Here is an 18,485-nt window from a genome sequence, read left to right as displayed (position 1 = left end):
TTTTCAAACTTTTGTAATCCTCTGACGAGTGGAAGAGAGTATAACAGGGGCGGGAGGGGTCTTTGATTATGTTGGCTGCTTTCCCGAGGCAGCAGGAAGTATAGATGGAGTCCATGAAAGGAAGGCTGGTTTGCGTGGTGTACTGGGCTACATTCACAAGTCTTTGTAATTTCTTGCCGTCTTGAGAAGATTAGTTTCCATGCACGCTGTTATTCATCCAGATGGGATGCTTTCTCTGGTCCATCTATAAAAATTGCTTAGAGTCTTTGTAAACATGCTGAATTTCCTTAGCTTTCTGATGAAGTAGAGGTATTAGTATGCTTTCCTGACTGTAGCATCAACTTGGATAGACCAGGACAGATTGTTGGTGGTATTTACTCCTAGGACCTTGAAGCTCTCGACTATCTACACCTCAGCACCATTGATACAGACAGGAGCGTGTCCATTCTGCTTCCTGAAGTTAATGACCAGCTCCTTTGTTTTGCTGACATTGAGGGAGAGACTTTTGTGTTTACACCATGCCATTAAATTGATTATCTCTTTCCTGTATCCTGTCTCGTCATTGTTTAAGTTACAACCCACAACCGTGGTTTCTTCAGCAAACTTGTAAATTGAGGTTTAGGAAGCTGTTATATAAAAATTACCACTATAGTCAAAAAGATTGAGTTTATCCACAAAGTCCACATTCATCATATTTGGAGTTCAGTCATTGTTACTGACTGCTATACTGAATGAATTCATAAAGATCTTGAAAGCTAATTAATTTGCTAAATGGCAGATTTTTTTTTCTTTTTTATATAATGGAATTGTGTAACTTTGTCTTTCTCTGCAGGCCTCAACCCCAGTCTTTAGCGGAATCTTGGCCCTCATAAATGATCACCGGTTCCAGAAAGGTCTTCCAGCTCTTGGTTTTGTTAACCCATTGCTTTATAATTTACAGGAGAAAGGCATAACTGAAGCATTCTTTGATGTAAGTTAAAACAAGACTAATTCTAAATTGCTGCCACCTCTGTATTGCCTGATATTTTAAATATTAATATGTATTTGTTTCGTAAGGCAGTGTTCTGGTTTTTTGTAGTTCTGTCAATGATTTAGGTATAAGTAGGGGTTCAGAGACTGTTTATGAAGTTTGAGAATGAACAAGTATTGGCTGTGGTTGTTAGTGAGGAAGAAGGCTATAGAGGAGGTTGAGAATTTCAAATGTCCCAACTAAATCTGAGGGCCCTGATAACAAAAAGCTTCTTCAGATATTTAAATCAGAAGAGAGTAACTGAATCAGGTGTTGATCTTTTGAGAGAAACAGTCTGGGCAATCAATAACTGAAAACAAGGAAATAGTGGGACTTTGAATAGTTATTTTCACCCTCGAACATGTATGAAAATCAAGAAGAGGAGAGTGGGAGAGTGGAACGTAAAATGAACACTGTCACCAGAAAACTATTAGAGGTTATTTATTTATTTCTGTGGGATGTGGGTATTGCTGACTGGCCAGCATTTATTGCCTGTCCCTCGTTTCCCTTGAGAAGGTGTTGGTGAGCTGCCTTCTTGAACCGCTGCAGTCTACCCGATGTGGGTTGACCCACAATATAGTGCCAGTCAAGTGGGCTGCTTTGTCCTGGATGATGTCAAGCTTCTTCAGTGTTGTTGGCTGCACTCATCCAAGCAAGTGGGGAGTATTCCATCCCATTCCTAACTTGTGCCATTTGGATGGTGGATAGGCTATGGAGAGTCAGGTGTTGTTACTCTCCACAGCATTCCTAACCTCTGACCTGCTCTTGTAGCCACTGTACTTGTATAGTGAGGCCAGTTGAGTTTCTGATCAATGATGACCCCCAGGATGTTGACAGTGGGGGATTCAGTGATGGTAACACCATTGAATGTCAAGTTACGGTGGTTAGATTGTCTCTTATTGGTGATGGTTATTGCTTGGCATTTGTGTGGCGCGAATGTTACTTGCCACTTGTCAGCCCAAGCCTAGATATTGTCCAGATCTTGTTGCATTTAAACACGGACTGCTTCAGTATCTAAGGAGTCGCGAATGATCTGAATATTATGCAATCATGGGCGACCATCCCCATTTCTGATCTTATCAAGGTCATTGATGAAGCAGCTGAAGATGGTCAAGCCTAGGATACTACCCTGAGGAACTCCTGTAGAGATGTCCTGGAGTTAAGAAGACTGCCCTCCAACAACCACGACCATCTTCCGATGTGTCAGGTATGACTCCAGCCAGTGGAGGGTTTATCCCGAATTCCCATTGATTCCAGTTTTGCCAGGGCTCCTTGATGCCACACTCAGTTGAATGCAGCCTTGATGTTTAGGGCTGTCACTCTCACCTCACCTCTGGAATTCAGCTCTTTTGTCCATGTTTGAACAACGACTGTATTGAGGTTAGGAGCTGAGTGGCCCTGGCGGAACCCAAACTGGGCATCACTGAGCAGGTTATTGCTGAGCAGCTGCTGTTTGATAGCACTCTTGATGACACCTTCCGTCACTTTACTGATCATTGACAGTAGACTAATGGGGCAGTAATTGGCCGGGTTGGATTTGTCCTGCTTTTTATATACACAACATACTTGGGCAGTTATTCACATTGTCGGATAGATGCCAGTGTTGTAACTGTACTGGAACTGTTTGGTGAGGGGAGCAGCACGTTCTGGAGCACAAGTATTCAGTACTATTGCCAGAATGTCATCAGGGCCCCCGTTTCTTGATATCATGTGGAGTGAATCAAATTGGCTGAAGACTGGTATCTGAAATGCTGGGGTCCACTGGAGGAGGCCGAGATGGATCATCCACTTAGCACTTCTGGCTGAAGATTGCTGCGAATGCTTCAGCCTTATCTTTTATACTCTTGTGCTGGGCTCTTCTATCATTGTGGAGCCTCCTCCTCCAGTGTGTTGTTTAATCGTCCACTGCGGTTCACGACCAGATGTGGCAGGACTGCAGAGCTTAGATTTGATCCGTTGGTTGTGGGATCACTTGGCTCTGTCTATCACTTGCTGCTTATACCGTTTGGTGTGCAAGTAGTCCTGTTTAGTGGCTTCACCAGGTTGACACCTCATTTTAAGGTATACATGGTGCGGCTCTTGGCATACCCTCCTGCACTCTCCATTGAACCAGGGTTGATTCCCTGGTTTGATGGTAGTGGTTGAGTGGGGGATATGCTAGGCCATGAGGTCACAGATTGTGCTGGAGTACAATTCTGCTGCTGTTGATGGTCTACAGCACTTCATGGATGCCCAATCTTGAGTTGCTAGATCTGTTAAAGTCTGTCCTATTTAGCACAGTGGTAATGGCACAATGGAGGTCATTCTCAGTGTGAAGGCAGGACTTCGTCTCCACTTGGACTGTGCAGTGGTTGCTGTTACCAATACTGTCATGGACAGATGCATCGGCAGCTGGTGAATTGGTAAGGATGAGGTCAAGTATGTATTTCCCTCACCGCCTGCCGCACACACAGTCTAGCAGCTATGTTCTTTAGGACCCAACCAGCTCGATCAGTAATGCTGCTCCCGAACCATCGTTGGTTGTGCACATTAAAATGCCTCACCCAGAGCACATTTTGTGCTCTTGCCATCCTCAGTGCTTCCTCCAAGTGTTGTTCAACATGGAGGAGTACTGATTCATCAGCTGAGGTACAATGGTACGTGGTAATCAGCAGGAGGTTTCCTTGCCCATGTTTAACCTGAAGCCATCAGACTTTATGGGGTCTGGAGTCAATGTTGAGGACTCCCAAGGCAAGGTGTTAAATGGCTTAAAGGAAGTCCTAGCAACAGGGCTCCATACCAGGAATGGTATGTTGCCTCCCTGGTGCCAGGCTCAGGGATATCACCGAATGGCTGCAGGGTATTCTGAAGAGGAGCCCAGCAGACTGGTACAGACTAGCACCAACAACACAGATAGGAAAAGAAGAATTTAGAGGGCTAGGAAGTAGATTAAAGAACAGGACCCAAAAGGTAGTAATCTCTTATCATGTGCACACAGTTCTCCAGCTGTTGCGTAACCAAAGCATTCCATATACCTTAACTACCCTATTAATCTATCCTAGGGATCTGTGAACAAATGACCCAAACTTCCTCTGAGCTTCCTAGTGTCTTGTCATTTATTGAGTATTCCCTTGACCTGTTCACTTTTCTAAAATGAATTAACTCCCATCAGGGTTAAATTCAACCTGCCACAAATCTAAAATCTGAGGACAGGCCAATTTTAATGAGATCTCATTGATTTGGCTAGAGTGGACTGGGAGCAGATACTTTTAGGTAAATATCTGAGCAGTGGGGCACATTTAGAAAGGAAATAGGGAAAGTACAGGACCAATATGTTCCAATAAAGACAAAGACTGGGACTAACAAATCCTGTAAACCTTGATATCAAGGGATATCCATGATGGGACAACGGGTAAAAAAAGAGAGCCTTATGCATATACTGAGGGCTGAAATCAAAAAGCCCTAGAGGAGTACAGAAATGTGCAAGGGGAAACTGATGAAAGGATGACTAGGGAAAGAGTAGGGCCCCTTAAGGACCACAGTGGTAATTTGTGTGTGGAGCTAGAGGACGTAAGTAGAATTTTAAACGAATAATTTCTGTCAGTGTTCACTAGTGAGAGGGATGATGTGGATATAGAAATCAGGGAGAAGAACTGTGATACACTTAAAGAAGTTCGGGTAGACAGAGATGAGATTCTGCGTGGTCCGGCAAGCTTAAAACTAGATAAATCTCCAGTGCTGGATGAAATGTATCCCAGGCTATTAAGTGACACAAGGGAGCAATAATTGTCAATTCCTTCCTAGCCACAGAAGAGGTACTAGAGGACAACCAATGTGATACCATTATTCAAGAAGGGAGCAAAGGATTAAACAGGAAACTACAGGCTAACCTCAGTGGTGGAGAAACTATTGGAGGCAATTCTGAGGGGCATAATTAATCTGTACTTGGAAAGGCAGGGATTAATCAAGAATAGTCAGCATAGTTAAAAGGTGGTCATTCCTGACCAACTTGATTGAATTTGTGGGAGAGGTAACCAGGTGAGAGCAGTGCATTAGTTTACGTGGACTTCAACAAGGCTTTTGATAAGGACCTGCATGGGAGACTGATAGCAAAGGTAAGAGCCCATGAGATCCGAGGAAATTTGGTAAATTGGATTCACAATTGGCTAAATGGCAGGTGGAGATGGTCAAGGGGTGTTTTTGTGACTGAAAGCCTGTGTTCATTGGGGTTCTGCAAGGAGCAGTGTTGGGGCCCTCGCTGTTTGTAATATAAAAAGATTTAAACTTGAATGTAAGGGGTTTGATCAGTAAGTTTGCAGATGGTACAAAAATTAGTGGGGTGGCAAATAGTGGTAAGATAGCCTTAGATCACTGGAGGATGTAGACAGGCTAGTCAGATGGACTTATCAGTATCAAAATTGATTTCAATCCAGATAAGTGTGAGATGACATACTTGGACAGGACTAACAAGGCAAGGGAACACCTCACATTTATCTAAATTAAATTTCATCTGTGATCTTTGGCCCATTTGCCCATCTGATCAAAACCCCGTCGTACTCTGAGATAATCTTCTTGGCTGTCCACTATACCACCACTTCTGGTGTCATGTGCAAACTCACTAACTATACCTCCTATATTCACATCCAAAAAAAAAGTTCTGAAGAATGGTCACCGGACCAGAGGAAAGTTTGCTCCTGATTCCCATTGATGTCAGTTTTGCTAGGGCTCCTTGATGCCAGGTTCAGTCAGATGCCTCCTTGATGCCAAGGGCTGTCACTGTCACTTCACTCCTGGAATTTGAATCAAGGCTGCAATGAAGTTAGGAGCTGAGTGACCCTGGTGGAACCCAAACCGAGCGTGACGGAGCAGGTTATTGCTGAGTAGGTGCTGCTTGATAACATAGCTGATGACACCTTTCATCACTTTACTGAAGCTTGAGAGTAAAAAGATGGGGTGATATTTGGTGAGATTGGATTTGCTGTGCTTTCTGTGTACAAGCCATACCTGGACAATTTTCCACATTGTCAGGTAGATGCCAGGGTTTTAACTGTAATGGAACAGCTTGGCCAAGGGTGCAGCAGGTGCTGGACCACAAGCCTTCAATACTATGCCAGAATGTTGTCAAGGCCCATAATCTTAGTAGTATTCAGTGCCTCCAACTACTTCTTGACATCACACGGAGTAAATCAAATGGCTGAAGACCGGACTCTGTGATGTTAAGGCCAACTGGAGGTGGCAGAGATGGTTCTGGTATAGCTATAATACTAGCATCTAACTGAATGTGTAAAATTGCCCAGGCTATCCCCTATATCCAAATAGTGATCCAATTGCTGCTTCAGTCTACATTAGCAGTAAAGTAATGAAAGATCATCAGCCCTGCTATGAAGCAGAATTTTGTGGTGGGGAGTTGAGGGAAGAGAAGAGCACTTGTGGTGGTGTTCCTCTCTCTGGGCTAAAAGTCCCAGGTTCAAATCCCACTTATTCTAGAAAGGAGTTGTAACACATCTGAACAGGTTGATTAAGATGTATAAAGCAGCACCAGTTTAGCAATAATCTGCTCATTGATCCTCAGTTTGGATTCTGCCAGGGCCATTTAGCTACTGCCCTCATTACATTGAAGCATAGCTGAATTCCAGAGGTGAGGAGAGAGTGACTGCCCTTAAGCATCATGGCTGCATTTGACTGAGCATAGCATGAAGGGAAAAAAGGGAAAATTATCCACTGATGAGTCATGTCTAGCACAAAGGAAGATGGTTGTGATTGTTCGAAGTTAGTCATTTGCAACTCCAGGACATCTGCAGGGTAGATATTCTCTAATCTGTTCAGAGATGCTGTTACAGACCAATGGAGCAGGTAGGGCTTGAACCCGGGTCTCCTGGCCCAGAGGAGTTCTGCAGGGTAACATCCCATGTCCAGCCATCAATTGTTTCATCAATGACCTTCATTCCATCATGAGGTCAGAAGTGGTGATGTTCACTGATGACTGCAGAGTGCTCAGCACCAGTTACAACTCCTCAGATACTGAACACTCCATGTTCAAATCTTGCTGCATTTGGACATGGACTAGGTACAGATTTGGGCTGAAAACTGGCACGTAACATTCACACCACACAAGGGCCAGGCTTGACTATCTTGAACAAGAGAATAATCTAGTTATCACCCTTCTGGCCAACAGCATTACCAGAAACTGGACAAGCTATGTAAATACAGTAGCTGCAAGTTTGTGTAAAATATTAGATATCCTGAAGCAAGTAACTCAGCACCTGATTCCCCAAAGCCTGTCCACTATCTACAAAGGTACAAGTCAGGACTATGATGGGATGCTGCCCACTTGCCTGGGTGAACACACCTCCAACAGCTGTGAAGAAGCCTGATACCATCTAGGTCAATTCAGCCTCCTTGACTGACACCGCATTGACGATGATTCATTCCCTCCGCCACTGGCACTCAGAGCACAGCTTAGATGTACACACTGCTGCTACTAACAAATCATAAAGGCTCCTTAAACAGCCTCTTACAAATCCATAACCACTACCAGCTAGAAGGACAAACACCATCACCTATAGCTTGCCTTCCAAACCATTCTGACTAGGATATGTATTGCTGGCCCTTCAGTGTTGCTGGATCAGAATCCTGGAACTTCCTCCGTAACAGTGTTGTGGGTCTACCTACACCAAGTGGTCGATAACAGTTCAAGGAAGAAGCTCGCCACCTTCTCAAGGGCAACTAGAGAAAGTCAATGTGCCCCAGCCAACAACACTCACTTCTCAAGAATGGATGAAGAAAAGCCATATTAAAAGTTTCTATACAAATTAAAAGCCAATGGTGACAGAGATAACAACATTACTTTGGATATAGGATTGGCCAACTGACAAGCAGAGAGAATTCTTCATGGCAGAAGCACTGGATAATTTTTCAGATTGGCAAGCTGTAATAGTGGATCTGTGCTAGCTTATTAAACCATTTACAATCCAAATCAATAACTTAGATAATGGGACCAAACATTTGGTAGCCACATTTGCTCATGACATCAAGCTACATAGGAAACTAGGTTGGCTACAGGAGGAATTATATGCAAAGGTTAAGCCAGTGTGTAAAATTTGGCAGTAAGAATAGAACATAGAAAATTTTAAACGTATCCATTTTGACACAATGAATAGAAAACCTGTATGTTATTAAAGTAGAGAATACTACAGACCTTGGTGAAAGAGGGATCTGGGTGCTCTGGGAAATGAATCATTATTATGCAGGTATAGCAATTGACTAGGAAGGCAAATAGAATGCTGGCATTGATTGCAAGGGAATGAAATATTAAAATAAGAAAGTTTTACTTCAGATGTACAGGGCCTTATCTGACCATATCTGGAGTACTCTTTCAAATAAGGTGGTCAAAATTGTACAAAGAAGATATAAATGCATTCGAGCAGTTCAGAGATGTTTCGCTCAACTAATTCATGGGATCCAGTTCTTACCTGAGATTGAAAGATTGAACAGGTTACTTAAATCCCAATAAGAACAAAGATCAGTTGATTAAAAGTCCCAGAAATCAACCACTAGGGGAAGAGTTTAATTAGATTCCCCTCAACAATCCCACTGAATTCAGAAATTTACTACACGTAGAATCCAAAATACGATCAAATGAGCAGGAGAAAGTTTTCTTGTGTATCTACTTTGCTTTATAATGAATAAAATGTTCACATGTTGGCAAAATTACTTAAACAAAAGCTTAGTCTTAAATTCAGAACACAGATAGTTGAGTCTAATAGGACTCCAAGTTGAACTGGGACAGAAACATTTCATTGCTCCGTAGTATAGGAATTATCACTTGCCTATGAACTCATCAAGATCTAATCATAACACTGAATAATTAATTTATTACTACTTTATAAATTTAGTCCAGAGAAATGCCTTGTACTGTCAAAAAATACCTTTAATCCTCAAAGAGTATAGTACAATATGCTCAGTTTGAGGGCTGGAAAATAATGTTAAAATACATGTTAAGGTTAATGAAAATATAGTACTTAAAAGGTGTTCTGGTTACTTGCTAATTGTGAATTCTCAATTTTCTCTTTAAATCATTAGGTAACTACAGGATGCCACTTAGGCTGTCTGGATGAAAAAACTGAAGGGCAGGGATTTTGTGCTTCCCAGTCTTGGGATCCTGTGACAGGATGGGGGACACCTAACTATCCACAACTACTCAAGGCACTCCTTGCAGGCAAATTGGCTGATCCATAACTTGAATCAAGTAGTTACAATTTTAATGTAAACTACATGCTGTTTCCAGCTATTAAATTTTGTGTATGTGCCGAGACCATTAGTGTTTTTCCAGAAATTCACGGAAACAATGTTTTATTGTAATCTTAAATTATGATTTGGGTTTTTTTCATTAGAAGGAATCTGCAAATAAGGATAAATAAGACCAATACAGTCAAATGATTATTGTATTTTTCAATGCTGCTTAAAATTTATATCAATGCCGCTGACAATATTTTCATTGAATTACTGATCAATGAATTCAATATTAACTCAATTTCAGTAGCTGAGCAAAAATGAAACATACCTTAAATCTAAAAAATACCAAGTCCCCTCTTAATGTAATGGATTTTATAACTAGTTGGTTATGAGTAAGTTAAACAATTCAAGTAAGTTTGTAGGTTGTTGTTGAACTTTGAATGGTCAGTTGGCAGAGTCAGAATGATAACATTTGAATATGCTGATAAAATACTGGTGAAAGATTTTATTTACATAATTTGTACATTGATTGCAAAGGTACATTGATTGAGAAGCAATACAGAAATAAAGTGCATTTAAAGAGGCCCACATTAGGCCACTCATATTTATAGCTATACATTTTGTTTACGGTTATGCAGTCCTAGATGATCAGGTACCATCTGTCGATCAAACACATAGTGAAGGTATCGATAGATTTCTTCAGCTCGGCGGTGACTAACCTTTCCTCGAGATGCTAATTCATCCACTGAACTAAAATGAAGGAAAATAATAAGCTTAACTAAAAAAAAAATTATCAAATAATAGGACTTTCACAACAATAGTAAGTGCGTACCTCAAAAGATGTGTAATACTGAACACCAATGATGTATACAATTGTTTACAAAATTAAATTCTTTCATCAAATAAAATCTTTGATATCCTGGATTTTTTAATGCACAATTGTACTTTGTTTTTAAAAGTAATAACCACTGGGAGAGGTGTAGGAGGAATACAACAAGAAACATACAGATGTACAGCCTGGAAACAGGCCCTTCGGTCCAACCCGTCCTTATATCATGGACAGTGGCTTAGTGGCTGGCACTGCTGCCTCATGCCACCAGGGACCCAGGTTTGATTCCAACCTTGGGTGATTTGTCTGTGTGGAGTTTGATGTTCTCCCCATGTCTGCGTGGCTTTCCGCCGGGTGCTCCGGTTTCCTCCCACACTTCAAACACATGCAAGTTAGGTGGTTTGGCCGTGCTAAATTGCCCATAGTGTTCGGGTTAGGTGCACTAGCCATGGGAAATGCAGGGTTACAGAGGTAGGGTAGGGGGATGGGTCTGGGTGGGATGCTATCGAAGGTCAGTGTGGACTTGTTGGGGTGAATGACCTGTTTCCACACTGGAGATTCTGTGATATCCTAAATTAATCTAGTCCCATTTGCTACGTTCCTCTAAAACCCTTCCTATTCGTGAACCTGTCCAGATACTCTTAAATGTTGTAACTGTACCAGCCTCCTCCACCACCACCTCCTGGCAGCTTATTCCATACATGCACCACCTTCTGCATGAAAAAGTTGCCCCTTAGGCCCCTTTTAAACCTTTTCCCTTAAAACTATGCCGTCCAGTTTTGGACATTCTAATCCTGGGAAAAAGACCTTGACTATTCATCCTATCCATGCCCTTCATGATTTTATAAACTTCTATTAGGTCACCCCTCAGCCTCCAATGCTCTAGGGAAAATAGCCTCAGCCAATTCAGCCTCTCCCTATAGCTCAAACCTTTTAAAGTTTGACAACATCTTGCCTATAGCAGGGATACCAGAACTGAACACATTATTCCAAAAATGGCCTAACCAATATCCTGCATAGTCACATGACCTCCTAATGCCTGTACTCAATACACTGACCAATAAAGGCAAATGTATCCAACGTCGTCTTCACAACCCTGTCTGCCTGCAACTCCACTTTCAAGGAACTCCAAGGTCTCTTTGGTCGGCAACACTCTCCAGGACCTTACCATTAAGTGCATAAGTCTTGCCCTGATTTGCCCTACCAAATTTTGTAGCATCTCTCATTTATCCAAATTTAACACCATCTGCCCATCTGATCAAGGTCCCATTCTGCTCTAAGCTAACATTCTTCCCTGTCCACTACACTTATCTAAAAACACTTGAGCCAGGCAACATCTGTGTGGGAAGAACCTCCAGGTCTGTTGTCAACACACAGACACAGGTGCTCAAGTCAACTGTAATTCATTGTAGTTATTATAAAGATACTGAATTTCTTCTTGTAACGTCACACATGAAGAACAAACATCCTATGACTGTCACACTAAATGCTGGAATTTGGATTGTGATTATTTTGAAACTGTGCTATGGTTCTAGACAACAGCTGTTAAAAGAATAAAGACACCTTTGCAAAAAGCAGTGCACATGATTGATATTTAATATCTGGACAATACATCACAAGTAGATAAATATCTATTTCCACAGGCATGTCAGCCAATCTTTATCTCCCCTTGACAATGTATCTATAAGTCTGCAATTAAATTAATCAGTTGCACAAAGTTGGCTTTCTATCTTTAAAAAGGATATTACATGCCTCAGGAGATACAGCACAGAACCGGCCTTTCAACTCAGCCAGTCCCTGCCAGCAATTTTGCTCAATTTAAAAGATTCCTTCCCATCCTTCTTCATCTGAATCCATCATGGCTTTCCATTCCCTTCTGGCTCGTATGCCTATCCAACTTTCCCTTAGATGCACCTGTGCCATACCTTTTAATCAAACACTGAGACAGAGAGTTCCATATTCTCACCACTAAGTTGTTGAAAAGTTCCTTGTGAATTATCTAGTTGATTTCTTAGTGACTACCTTATATTGATGGCCTTTAGTTTTGCTCTTCCCAAATGGAGTCATTTTGCATCTATTTTATCAAAACTTTTTACAATTTTAAATAAAATCTCTATTATGTCACATCCCAAGACTTTTTCAGCCTTGCCTGAGTGATATACCTCTACATTTTTGATATCATCCTCAAATCTTTTTTCCACTCCCTCCAGTGACTTTGTAAACCTTTTACAAAATGGCAGGTTCAATATTAGTTTATCATAACTTCTTTACTTTTACGTTCTATCCTTCTAAAAAGAAAATGTGCTTGGCTTGCTCTTCTGTTGGACATTTAGTGACTTGTATATTTGTTCTTCGATTCTTTTGCCTGTCTATCCCATTCAAATTTTCTTCTAGTAAAGTCACCATAGTCCTAGAGGATCATGGGGCAATTTGATGGTGCTTAGATATTTTCTAATCAACTTGTTCAGAGATGTTATGACATACCTCTGGAGCAGGTGAAACTTGAACCCTGGCTCAGGGGTATGGACATTAATGCTGCACCACAACAGCCCTTTTAGTCACCATAGTCTTACCAGATCAAAGGGATGCTTGCTCATTAGAGAGAAACAAACTGCGGTTGTTTAACCTGAGGGTCACCATATCTCCAGAGAGGGGTGAGATCGAGAAGGTGTGACCTTTATGGTGACTCAGTTTGTGTGGGAATACTACCCATACTTTGATGTCACTCTGCTTTACAAAGCAGCCATCGACTCAACTGAACTAAATATGTGAATTCGTACAATAAAGGAATTACATTTATCTATGTTGAAATCAATTTACCAATCATTTCTACAAGTTTGAGAGTATCTTGAGTTGAAGTTCTCGTCAGTATTTGATTACACTCATCAAATCTATTATCAAATGCAATTCTGGAAATCAAATATCATCTAAATCCATTCTGCTCCTGGTCTTCCAACTCCATATTTTCTGTTCATTTTTATACAACCTGTTATTTAAAGGTGTTTTCAAAATCTACAAATTATATCTATTGCATCACTCTAGCTCTCAGTTACCTCTTCAGTCAAGACTGCCTTTTGAAATCAATGCAGGCCATTTTTTAATCTTCCAGATAGTTTTCGGTTTTTTCCTTTACTGGAAATTCCTACCACCAATGTTAATCTGACTGGACTAGAATTCAGCAGACATGTTCTGTCTTTTTTCTCAAATACAGGTCTCATATTATCTACACACAAGTCCTCTGGCATAACACATTTTACCAACAAATTATTAAAATTGTAGTGTTGCCTTTGTTATCTCTTTCTGATTCTTTTATAATGCAAGGATGTAAGCCGGACCAGGGGTTCTGTCTTACAATTTTGATCATTTAATATTTCATATCTATTTTAATTGCAGTTCTCTCATTTCTGTGAGGTTGTTGACCTGCTCGCTGAGCTAGCTTGTTCTCGTTCAGATGTTTCATCACCATGCTAGGTGACATCATCAGTGGAGCCTCCGATGAAGCGGTGTTCTTCTAGTCCGCTTGGAATTTATACTGTTTGGTCCGTTATGGTGAGTACTGTCATTTCCGCTTTTAATCTGAATGGGTTTGTATATGGGGTCCAATTCTATGTGTTTGTTGATTGCATTACGGGTGGAGAACCACGCCTCTAGGAATTCCAGTGCATGTTTAATTTAGGTTTGGGCTACTACGGTTACCCAGTCAAACTGATGGCCTTCATAGTCGGAGTGTACCAATATTAATGCCATTATGCCATTTTGCTGCTAGTTGATGTTCATGTATTCTGATGGCTAATTGCCTTGCTGTCTGTCCGATGCAATGTTTGTGGCAGTCGTTGCATGGTATTTTGTAAATCACATTGGTTCTGCATATTGTAGGAATGGGATCATAAATCCTTGTAAGTATTTGTCGTTGGTACACTCAGACAACGAAGGCCATCAGTTTGACTGAGACAAGGTAACCATTCTAGCCCAAGCCAAACATAGACACAAATGGGAATTCCTACAGGCATGGTTCTCCACCCATACTTAAAACAACCAACACAGAATTGGACCCCATATACAAACCCATACAGATTAAAACCAGAAATGACAGTACTCACCATAACAGACCAAACAGTATAAACTACAAGCAGAGTACAAGAACACCACTTCATCGGAGGCTCCACTAATGATGTCACCCTAGCATGGTGACGAAACGTCTAAACGAGAACAAGCCAACTCGGCGAGGAAGTCAACACCCTCGCCCACAACCCGAGCTACAGATCTTTGCCAAAACTTTGAATCTCATTTCTGTTCTCATTATCCAATTCCATGTTCACTTGTACTGTGTCTCTGATAAATGCTGATACAAAGCAATTAGTTAATATTTCTGCCATTTCTCTATTATTCATTGTCCTGATCAGTCTCCATGCCAAGTTGTGCCTGGCAAAAGAATGAAGCACAATATAACCCATCAAAATCAAGTGATAAAATTACCTGTTGGCTACTTCTTTCACAGAGCTGAACCGATGACAGAGATTTAAAGCTGTTACATAACTGATGTTAGGAATGCTGAGGTAGAACTGTAAAACTTGTTGCCAATGACCATGAACCTCCACTGGGACAGTAATAGCTGCATTCTTCCTTTCTTCAACGTGGGCAAGTTCAGCAATCAGACCAGCTGTTTCCTCCTGACTACAGCTGAACAAGATTTTGATTCCAGCAACAGTCAGAGATGTTAGCAACCCATCATAGTATCTGGTTCTCTGGAATATCCTAGCTATATCTCCTGTAGTTTATTGAAACAGAGAATTCAACACAGTTCACTTTTGGCTCAATGACAAATAATGTAATTCTTCAAATATTCTTTGTCAATCTTAAGAATAATTTTCTGTTTATTCATCTTTAATGTTGTGCAACTTCAATTAACCTTTTATGATAAAATAATGCAATGTGCATCAAAATATTACGACAGTCACATACCACATGTAATAAAATATCATTTAAGCACTTTAGAAAGAACACACCTTTCATCTTTAGCATTAATAGAAGACAACAGTGAGAAGGTAAGATCTGTGAATCAAAAACATTAATTGATTTTGTGCAGGCTCATGTTCTTGAGTTGTTATATGGTTACACCAACAAGACTCTACATCATAGGTTGGGAGGGAGGGAAAAGAATCATCAAAAGTCAGACTGATTAGTCATTTTTGCATCATACACTGTCCAAAGCCCAGGAAATGATGTAGAAATCTCAGCGGGTAAAACAGTTTGATTTGTCTAGCTACAGCTTTTAACAAAAAAGGGAGCATGTTTGTGACACTACCTCTGAGCAAGAAGATCTGGATTTAAGTTCCACCTGCTCCAGAGGTGTGTAATAATGTCTCTGAACAGGTTAATCAGGAAAATATCTATGGCTGATGTGGTTGGTTGGCTCACCGAGCTGGTTCGTTGTTCCACAGACGTTTCATTACCCTGCTGGGTAACGTCATCAGTGCAGACTCCGATGAATCACTGTTGTGTTTTCCTGCCTGTTATTTAAACTCTGGTGTCCGTTGTGCTGGATTACCTCACTTCCGGTTTTCCTTCGCAATGGAGTGTATATGGGGTCGAGTTCTACATGTTTATTGATGGCTTTCTTAGTGGAGAACCAGGTCTCTAGGAATTCGCATGCTTGTCTCTGCTTCGCCAGTCCGAGGATCCTGGTGTTGTCCCAATCGAATTGGTGGTTTTCCTTATCCATGTGGATGGAGATAAGGGAGTATTGGCCATGTCTTCTTGTTGCCAGTTGATGTTTGTGTACTCTTGTGGTTAATTTCCTTCCTGTCTGTCCAATGTAATATTTGTCACAGTCTTTGCAGGGAATCTTGTATGTGGCATTGGTCCTGTCCATGGTGGGTAGTGAGTCTTTGGTTCTGATTAGCAGGTGTCGTAGGGTTGATGTGGTTTGTGTGCTATTCTGATGCCCAGTGGTTGTAGGAGTTTTGTGGTCAGTTCAGATGTGCTCTTGATGTAACAATAGCGTGATGAGTGTGTCGGGGCGTGTGGTATCTTCCTGCTGTCATTCGTGTGATAGGCATCTTCTGACCCAGTTTTTCGGGTATTGTCTTTGAATACTTGGAAGAGGTACTCTTCTTCTTTTTGGCATAGTTCTGTGTTGCCGTAGTGTGTTGTTGCCTGTTTAACTAATGTTCTCACACAACTTTGTGTGTGTGTGTTAGGGTGGTTGCTGTTGAAAATCAGTACTTGGTTGATATGTGTGACTTTCCCGTGTACCTTTGTTAGGAATTCCCCATTGTTCCTGCGTTCCACCACGATGTCCAGGAATGGGAGCTGTTTGTTCTTTTCCTCTTCTCTGGTGAATCCGATCCCGGTGAGGGTGTTGTTCGTTAGTTAGTGTGTCTCCTCTAGTTTAGTCCGTTTAATATTGATGAAGGTGTCGTCCACGTAGCATATCCATAGTTTCGGTTGGATTAGTGGAAGGGCCATGTTTTCAAGTCTCTGCATCACCACTTCAGCTATTAGTCCGAAGATAGGTGATCCCATGGGTGTCCCGTTGATCTGTTCATATATTTGGCCATTAAAGATGAAGTGGGTGGGGAGGCATAGGTCCAGTAGCTTCAGCATGTTATCTGTGGTGTCACTCAGGTCTTGTTCTTGTTTTAGTAGTGTTGCCAGTGTTTCTCTTGCTAGTGGTATGGCTTATCGATGTGAATAGGGCAGTAACGTCAAATGATACCATGGTCTCGTCATCGGTCTATTCTTATACCCTTGATGGAATTGAGGAACTCTTGGGCTGAGTGGGTTGAGTGGGGTGACTTGCTGACGAGGCACTTTAGTCTGCTTTGTAACACCTTGGCTAATCTATGTGATGGTGTGCCTGGCAGGGAGACTATGGGTCTGAGGGGCACTTCTGGTTTGTGTACCTTCAGGAGGCCGTGGAACTGGGGGGTCTTAGTTCCATCAGGTTTCATTCTTAGATAGTCTGTTTTGTTGATTTGTCCGGTCTGTTTCAGTCTCTTTAGTGTGTTGAGAATTTTGTTGCCCAGTTGTGGTGTTGGGTCAAGTTGCACTTGCCGGTATGAGTTCTCGTCAGCTAGTAGAGTTTGTGCCGAGGAGAATTAGTCCCATTTTGTTTAGTATTACCGTCATGTGCCCTTTGTCTGCTGGTAGTATTGTGAGGTTTTTGTCCTTTTTCAGTTCTTCTAGGGCCTTCCTTTCTGAGGACATAAGCCAGGGTGCAGACGGGAAGGTAAGCTTTTCCCTATATAAAAAAAACTTACCTCATCTAGTGGCGGCCTTCTTGCTTTCAGCAGTAGGAGTGGCGAGGACGCAAGCCAGGAAGTGAACTAATATATTCGGGCATTGGCTGAACCCGAAACACTACACGTGTAGTGTCTCCCACCCATCCTCTTCCACTAGCCAGAAAAAACAGACTGTGTGGAGGGTCGGTAAGGTAAGGCTTTTTTTTTAATTCTTCTGGAAATCTAGAGTAGAGGGAATGGACACTAGGGCAGTTGCATGCTCCTCCTGCAGGACGTGGGAGATGAGGGTCACTGCTGGTGTTCCCTCTGACTTCACCTGCGAGCAGTGCACCCAACTCCAGCTCCTCGAAAACCGCATTAGGGAGCTGGAGCTGGATGAACTCCGGATCATTTGGGAGGCTGAGGGGGTGATAGAGAGGAGTTATAAGGAGATGGTCACACCAAAGGTACAGGAAAAAGGTAGCGGGGTGACAGTCAGGAGGGGGAAAGGGAATAGGCAGACAGTGCAGAGATTCCCTGTGGCCATTCCCCTCAATGATAAGTATACCGTTTTGGATACTGTTGGGGGGTGGGGGAAGGCCATAGCAGACAGGTCTTTGGCACTGAGCCTGGCCCTGTGGCACAGAAGGGAAGGGCGGAGAATAGAACAGCAATTGTAGTGGGGGATTCAATAGTAAAGAGGCACAGACAGGCGGTTTTGTTGATGCAAATGGAAAGTACATTGCCTCCCGGGTGCCAGGGTCCATGACGTCTCGGATCGTGTCTTCAAGATCCTTAAGGGGGAGGGTGAGCAACCAGCAGTCATGGTACACATCGGATCCAATGACATAGGTAGAAAAAAGGACTGAGAATGTGAAAAACGAGTACAGGGAGTTAGGTTGGAAGCTGAAGTCCAGGGTAGTTATCTCTGGATTACTACCAGTGCCACGTGATAATGAGGTAAGAAATAGGGAGAGAGTGCAGTTAAACATGTGGCTACAGGGCTGGTGTAGGAGGGAGGGCTTCCATTATGTGCATAATTGGAGCACATTCTGGGGAAGATGGGACCTGTACAGGAAGGGCAGGTTGCACCTGAACCGAAGGGCACAAATATCCTGGGAGGGAGGTTTGCTTGAGCTATATGGGATGGTATAAACTAGAGTGGCAGGGGGTGGGGAACCGGATTTGTAATTCAGAGGATGAGGTGTTC

At 42.1% G+C, this 18,485-nt stretch overlaps 2 protein-coding genes across 2 annotated transcripts in view; one reads left to right on the top strand and one right to left on the bottom strand.

Annotated features, from left to right (window-relative positions):
* Positions 1-10,131, top strand: part of tpp1 (tripeptidyl peptidase I) — a 38,533-nt gene extending 28,402 nt beyond the window's left edge. Inside the window, exons 12-13 of the mRNA XM_048599618.1 lie at positions 833-970; positions 9,071-10,131. Coding sequence (XP_048455575.1) covers positions 833-970; positions 9,071-9,226 — 294 coding nt within the window. The 3' untranslated portion in view covers positions 9,227-10,131. The remainder of the gene's footprint in view (positions 1-832; positions 971-9,070) is intronic.
* LOC109928837 (FA complementation group M) overlaps positions 9,835-18,485 on the bottom strand; it is a 102,825-nt gene continuing 94,174 nt past the window's right edge. The window contains exons 16-17 of the mRNA XM_048600081.1: positions 14,529-14,820; positions 9,835-9,973 (exon numbers count right to left, since the gene is read on the bottom strand). Of these exons, the coding sequence (XP_048456038.1) occupies positions 9,835-9,973; positions 14,529-14,820 (431 nt within the window). The remainder of the gene's footprint in view (positions 9,974-14,528; positions 14,821-18,485) is intronic.

This window comes from Rhincodon typus, chromosome 8 (assembly GCF_021869965.1).
Source record: "Rhincodon typus isolate 14 chromosome 8, sRhiTyp1.1, whole genome shotgun sequence".
In the NCBI taxonomy this organism is placed as follows: domain Eukaryota; kingdom Metazoa; phylum Chordata; class Chondrichthyes; order Orectolobiformes; family Rhincodontidae; genus Rhincodon; species Rhincodon typus.
This window is presented reverse-complemented; position numbering and strand designations above follow the sequence as displayed.